The following is a 5,646-nucleotide window of genomic DNA, read 5'->3' on the forward strand; positions in this document are numbered from 1 at the left end:
ATCGTGGCCCCACCCACACCCGCTGAATGGGAACCAGGATCTCCCTGAGTGCTGCAGGTGACTCCAGGGCACTTCGTGAAGCACTCTCGTTTCCAGAAAAACCAGAGGAAGGTCCCCTTTCCAAAACACCTCCACCTGCCCGAAGGCAACCCATGGAATGCCACCAACTGGCCAGGCATCGGACCTTGGGAACTTTTGAAGGAGGTTTACAGGGGATGCTGCACAGCCCCCATTGGTGGTGTCAAGGTCACATCTATCGGAAGGGTTTGTGTGTGATTCTCTCGGAGCACCGCAGGCTCTGGGGGAGTGTATGTTCCTGACTTCAGCTCAGATTGGCAGCCCCTTAGACGGGGCTGGGAAAGAAGGCAGCGTGAGGCCCAGGGTCGACACTGGGTCTCCCTGTGAGGGCTGGGTCTCACCTGGCCCCCAGATCCTCCGGACAGGCGGACCACGCCGCTGCTGCCGCCTCCTCCACCGCTGCTGCCGCTGCCACCTGGATTTTCACACTGGGGGGTGGGGGGCGGGGCGAGGAAAGGAAGACTTACTTGGAGCCTTGGTGGCGCCGTGGATTACACATCGGGCTGTTCACCGCTACCTACACCCCCACCCACCCACCCCCGCCCTCTACGCTTGACAAAGATTCCATTAATTGTGAGATGGAGGGAGAGCAGAGCTCCCCAACAGAACAGAGCCGTGGCATTTACCCACCCCCGCCCTCTAGGCTGGCTGCACCACCATCATTTGCAGCACAGGGACACCTCTGTTCTAGCCTGTGGGGTCTCTGTAAATGGACCTACAGCACGCGAACCCCAGCCGTTGTTCCCCCAACCACCAAGGGGTCCGATGGCCTCCTGTTTTTCTTCCCACCGTTTGGGGGTGACTCCTGCACACCCTGGCAGCACACCAGACACTCACCTCGGGCCTATGTCCCCCACCGTTGCCCCCGCCGCCGCCGCCTGAGGAGCTGGTGCTGGACCCCTGCGAAGGAAACAGGGTTCATGGTGGTCTTCAAAGGCTCAGAAAGGGTTCCAGCCCTCCCCAGCTGCACTGTGAATGTTTAAACTCCCCATCTGACTCCAGCCGCTCCCCAAACTCCATACCTTCCCCGTCTGTAGCCAGTGGGTCACCAAAGAAAGCTATTCTGAGGGCAGACAGGGCCTCCACCCCCCTGGACATATGTGATGATTTGGGGGTGTCGAGCAGTCGCCCCCCACCTCAGTGCCCAACACTCTGGGGCCCAGCTGCATGGAAGCTTGCCCCTGGCCACCAGGGGTGAGCCTAGGGCAACTCCTGCCCCCTCCAGCCTCACCCCCACCACCACCCCTCTGGGCAAAGTGTCTTACCTGGGAGTCTGACTGGCTGTCTTGATCGAAATTCCTTGAGCTGTCTAAGGGTCGGTCCTGGATTCCAGGAAGAGGGGGCGATCAAAAGGGCAGTGAGTGAAAGTGCTTCTCTGACTGCAGTGGCTGACTCTCCTCGCCCAAGAGCCCACAGCTGCCAGGTGTGCCTCCTGCACTCTAGTCCCTCTCCTGTGGGACCAGCCCTTGGCTCCCCACCCATCATCTGGAGAGATTCCTGGGGGCACTGTTTTGGCACGCGTCACCCACCCCACAGCTGTGTGGATGTCCTTAAATCCCCAATCTGGGTGGCCTGGCCCATGTTCTTCTGGGAGGTCCCAGGGCCAGAAAGCAAGCATGCTATTTTTGTGTGCCCACCTCTCTTCTAATGCATGCCATCCCCCTGTCTACACTGAGCTTTCAGGGCTAGCAAGACAGGAATAGCTCGCCACCATCAAGAACCGGGGGGTGGGGGGAATGCAGAAATCGGTAGGGCACCTTGTCTGGAGAAAGCAGAAGGAGTCTTTAGGGGACAGTGCTTGGTTGGGGCTGGGAGGGTGAGGAACAGGCTGAGGGAACCCCAGGTGGACATGGGCCAGCCAGGCCCCCCACTCCAGTGGCCTTGGGGGAGCCTCAGGAATGCCGCTCCTCGGTCAGAACCACCAGAAGCCTCCATCTCACTGGTACCGTCAAGAAAGGAACACAACTCACCCAGTTGGGCCCTGAGCTGCTGTCACCACTGTTGCCTCCACTGTTTCTGTCACTGTTGCTGTCTCTGCCCTGGGAGGGGTCACTGCCCTGGGAGGGGTCACTGCCCTGAGAGTTAGAGCTTCCCTGCGGGACCAGAAGAGACAGAACCAGGACTGCACATGAGAACATCCGGAGTGCCCCTCACTTCCTTTCCCCACACCCTCCCTGGGCGGTGTCTCAAGTGGGCCCTCTCCTTACCCCGGAATTGCTGGAACTTTCACTTGAGCTGGTGGGCTTGGGGTTGGTGCACTGCAGATGGAAGAGGACGCGTGACTTCGGACAGCTCGGTCAGCACCAGCTCCATGAGCCCCGCCCCTCAGGCCTCCTCTGGACCTTCTTTCCTGGTGTCTTCCTCTCTTCTTCCTCTCTCCTCTCCATCCCCATCTGCCCTCCCCAGCCTTCCCCTCCTCTTCCTCGTCTGCCTTTTCGCTTTGTTGCTCTCCCCCACTTTCTGCCCATGCTCCCAGACACCCACCCCCAGACTCTCTCTCCCTTTTACCTCAACCTTCTGGTTGTTGCCGCCGCCGCTGCCTCTCACCGAGTCATACCCGGGCTGGACCACAGCCCCCTGCAGGGAGGAAGACACCGACCGGTGAGGTCCAAGGACAGAGAGAGGAGCGGGGAGTCCGAGTTGGGGGGGAGGGGGCGGTGCTCAGGACAAATGGCTACTTTACCTGTACGTTGCTACCATAGTTGAATGACCCTCCGTGGCCTCCTGGGACCCAGGAGCCTCCCTGAGAGTTGGCTCCAAAGCTGCCACCTGGACCGTTGGGGTATCCATTGCCCCAGGGAGCCCCTGGGCCTCCAGGATTCCCCTGCATGTGTCCACTGAAGCCTCGCTGAGGCCCAGAGAGCCCGTAGCTTCCAGATGGTGGCTGCCCGTTAGCTCCCTGCAAGGGCACGCACTGGCTCTTAGCAACATAGTGACCACCGCTAGGGGGGAAATTTGGGGAGTCCCGCGTGGGAGGAGAGAAGCAAGTGGTCCTCAAACTGCCTCCCAACCACCAGGAGTGGGACACCCAGTCATCCCTGCCAGCGTTCCCTGGTTGACTCAGCCTCTCTGTCCACCTCCAGCCTCCCAGCCACTCACCCAAGCACCGTTGCTGCCCGGCGCCCCCTGCCAGTAGCCGTTGGCAGCGTTCGTTCCATGGCGAAGGATGGTCTCGGCCTGTCTGCCGGCCTCACCCCCAGCATTACCGAGAGCATGGGCTGCTTCCTCAACCCCACGGTGGACTGCCTCTCCCAGTGCAGGATGCCCGACAGCACCCCTGAGCCCAGAGCCAGCTGCCTCTCCAGCGCCTTGGCCAATGGCTTGCCCAACTCCCTGGCTAATGGCATCTCCCATCCCATGCCCCAGGGCCTCCCCAGCACTAGCCGCAGCGCTCTCTCCTCCACTCAGGAGTGGGATGGCCCCCCCGCTGCCCAGGCACAGGGCCAGCAAGAGGCAGGCCAGGGACCCCTGCAACTTCATGTCAGCCTCACTCCCTCTCCCCCCTCTCGGTCTCTCTCCTGTCTTCCCCTTCCTCCCACCCAAGTGTGATCCCTGCTGCCCTCTCTCTTCCTCTGCCGCTGCCGCTGCGTGTGTGCCTGCCTCCCTTCTCTTCTTCCTCCTGATCCCTGTTCCTCCCTCCCTCTGGGTCAGCAGCCCGCTCTGTCCCTTCCCACACTCCCCTGGCTTCCCAGAGTTCTCCTCTCTGTCTCTACTCCTTATACTGGAGCCTGGGAGGAGAAGGTGGCAGGGCTGGGCAGTGCCAGTCCCTCCTCCGGTGACTCAGGGCCCAGCCACAGGCAGGGTAATGAGCTGTAATTGTGAGCTGGTGTTGAAACAGAGAGGGAGAAGTGGATCGGAGAGGGAGGGAAACATGAGAGGAGATGGGGACAGCAGCGTTCCAGTTTCCCAACCCCAGGAATTTGGGGCACAGGGTGGGGGTGGGGGCGTCTGAGAAGATAGGCTGTTGGTGCTTCTTGGAGGGGTGTGAGAGGGTGGGGGTGGGATGGAGAGGTGCTTGGGATGGAGAAACCTCAGTCAGAACCCAGCAGGGAGTAAAGATAGGGAAGCCTCACCTTAGGCCTAAGCCAAGCTAAGGGTAGGGGCACCAGGGTGAGAGGTCTCTCTCTCTCTCTCTCTCTCCTGCCCTCTCTGAGTTTTGCTGGGTCTCTGGCCTCTCATCTCTCTCCCATCCCACACTGACACAGACAAGCAGCTGTCTCCACACTCTTCTGCAACCGCCAGCCCATGGGGTGGGGAGCAGAAGCCCTGGGGATTGTTCAAATTCCCCTCAGTGTGGACCCTGGTGCGCCCCCATCCATCCCCCACCCCCTGACCCTGAGTGCACCAGGTGTCTCTGCTTAGCATGACACCAGGTGTCTCTGCTTAGCATGACACCAGGTGTCTCTGCTTAGCAGGCAGACGGCTCTTGCCTGGGGAGATTGGGTGGGGAGCAGGGGAGCTGGGCGGGCCAGCCGCCCCCAGGAAGAAGTGGGAGGGAGAGATCAGGGAGGGAACAGCAGGCCATCCTGTTTACCCGAAAGGTTTCAGAAGGGGCACGTGTACATGAGTTCACAGGACCTCGTGCAGTGGGTGGGTCCTTGCCAGCTCTCCCATAACCAGCCTTCCTCAGGGGCCTGGGGGCACTGACTAGGGAGGGGGGGGGCAGGAAATGGACCAGAGGCAGCGGTCTGCACCATGGCCCTCTCTCCCCATCCCAGTGTAGGAGATAGACCCCAGCCACCACCCTGGTGTCACCCCTGCTCAGCAAGTATGGCTGCTTCTCTGTTCCCAGAAGTCCTCGGCCCTCCCACTTGGCACGGCCATGTGTCACGGGGATTCATTGCCTAGTTAGGAGGGGCCGGTTTCCATCCACCTTTCTCAACGTCTCTCAGTCAGTCTCTACCTCCCTTGTTCTGCACCCGCACACCCACACCCTTACCTATAACACCCCAACACGTCTTACCATGTAAACACCATCCCGGTCCGTCCTTCTGACCTTCTAACTCCCTGTTATTCGGTTTCTGGCTCTTTAATGATGATAATAGTAGTGGGAGTAATAATACTGATTCTTGCAGCCCCGGTCTGCTAAGGACTTTCTATGTGCCCAGCGCTAGACTAAGCACTTTGAGACTCATGCAGCCCTGGAGGTAGGTCATCTAGAGACTGGAAACTGGGGCTCATCTAGAGACTCCATTTAGAGACATGGAAACTGGGGCTCCGGGAGGATGGAGGGAGTTCCTGGTGCAGCCGGAAGCCAGTGCCAGCTCTACCTCAGCCCTAAACTCTGGCTTCCAAGCGTTGTCGGGTTCCCCCTGATCCTTGTCTTCCTCTGGGTAGAATTGGTTTGGATTCTTATTTTTGTCCTGGGAGCCATGTGTGAAGAGGAGGAGGGCGACAGGGAAATCAGGGCCTTGCAAGCTCAGTGGTGGACTTCCCAGGGTCCACCTTGCAGGCCAGGGTCCCACAGCACCATGAGGGGCCATGAACACTGAGCTCAAAGGCCCCTTCCCAGCCTGCCCTTCACAATGTTTCCCATCTGCCCTCCCGTTCTCTATTATGGGTATTTTA

At 60.0% G+C, this 5,646-nt stretch overlaps 1 protein-coding gene across 1 annotated transcript in view; it reads right to left on the reverse strand.

The window, feature by feature from the left end:
- The window catches only part of DMKN (dermokine), a 28,489-nt gene extending 24,931 nt beyond the window's left edge, over nucleotides 1-3,558 (reverse strand). Inside the window, exons 1-8 of the mRNA XM_045292710.1 lie at nucleotides 3,178-3,558; nucleotides 2,762-2,977; nucleotides 2,587-2,655; nucleotides 2,286-2,336; nucleotides 2,049-2,171; nucleotides 1,344-1,400; nucleotides 916-978; nucleotides 420-506 (exon numbers count right to left, since the gene is read on the reverse strand). Coding sequence (XP_045148645.1) covers nucleotides 420-506; nucleotides 916-978; nucleotides 1,344-1,400; nucleotides 2,049-2,171; nucleotides 2,286-2,336; nucleotides 2,587-2,655; nucleotides 2,762-2,977; nucleotides 3,178-3,558 — 1,047 coding nt within the window. The remainder of the gene's footprint in view (nucleotides 1-419; nucleotides 507-915; nucleotides 979-1,343; nucleotides 1,401-2,048; nucleotides 2,172-2,285; nucleotides 2,337-2,586; nucleotides 2,656-2,761; nucleotides 2,978-3,177) is intronic.
- Between the last annotated feature and the right edge of the window lie 2,088 nt (nucleotides 3,559-5,646).

The sequence above is a fragment of the Echinops telfairi genome, unplaced genomic scaffold (assembly GCF_000313985.2).
Source record: "Echinops telfairi isolate 266 unplaced genomic scaffold, ASM31398v2 ScPeMD7_655;HRSCAF=1070, whole genome shotgun sequence".
Classification (NCBI taxonomy): Eukaryota; Metazoa; Chordata; class Mammalia; order Afrosoricida; family Tenrecidae; genus Echinops; species Echinops telfairi.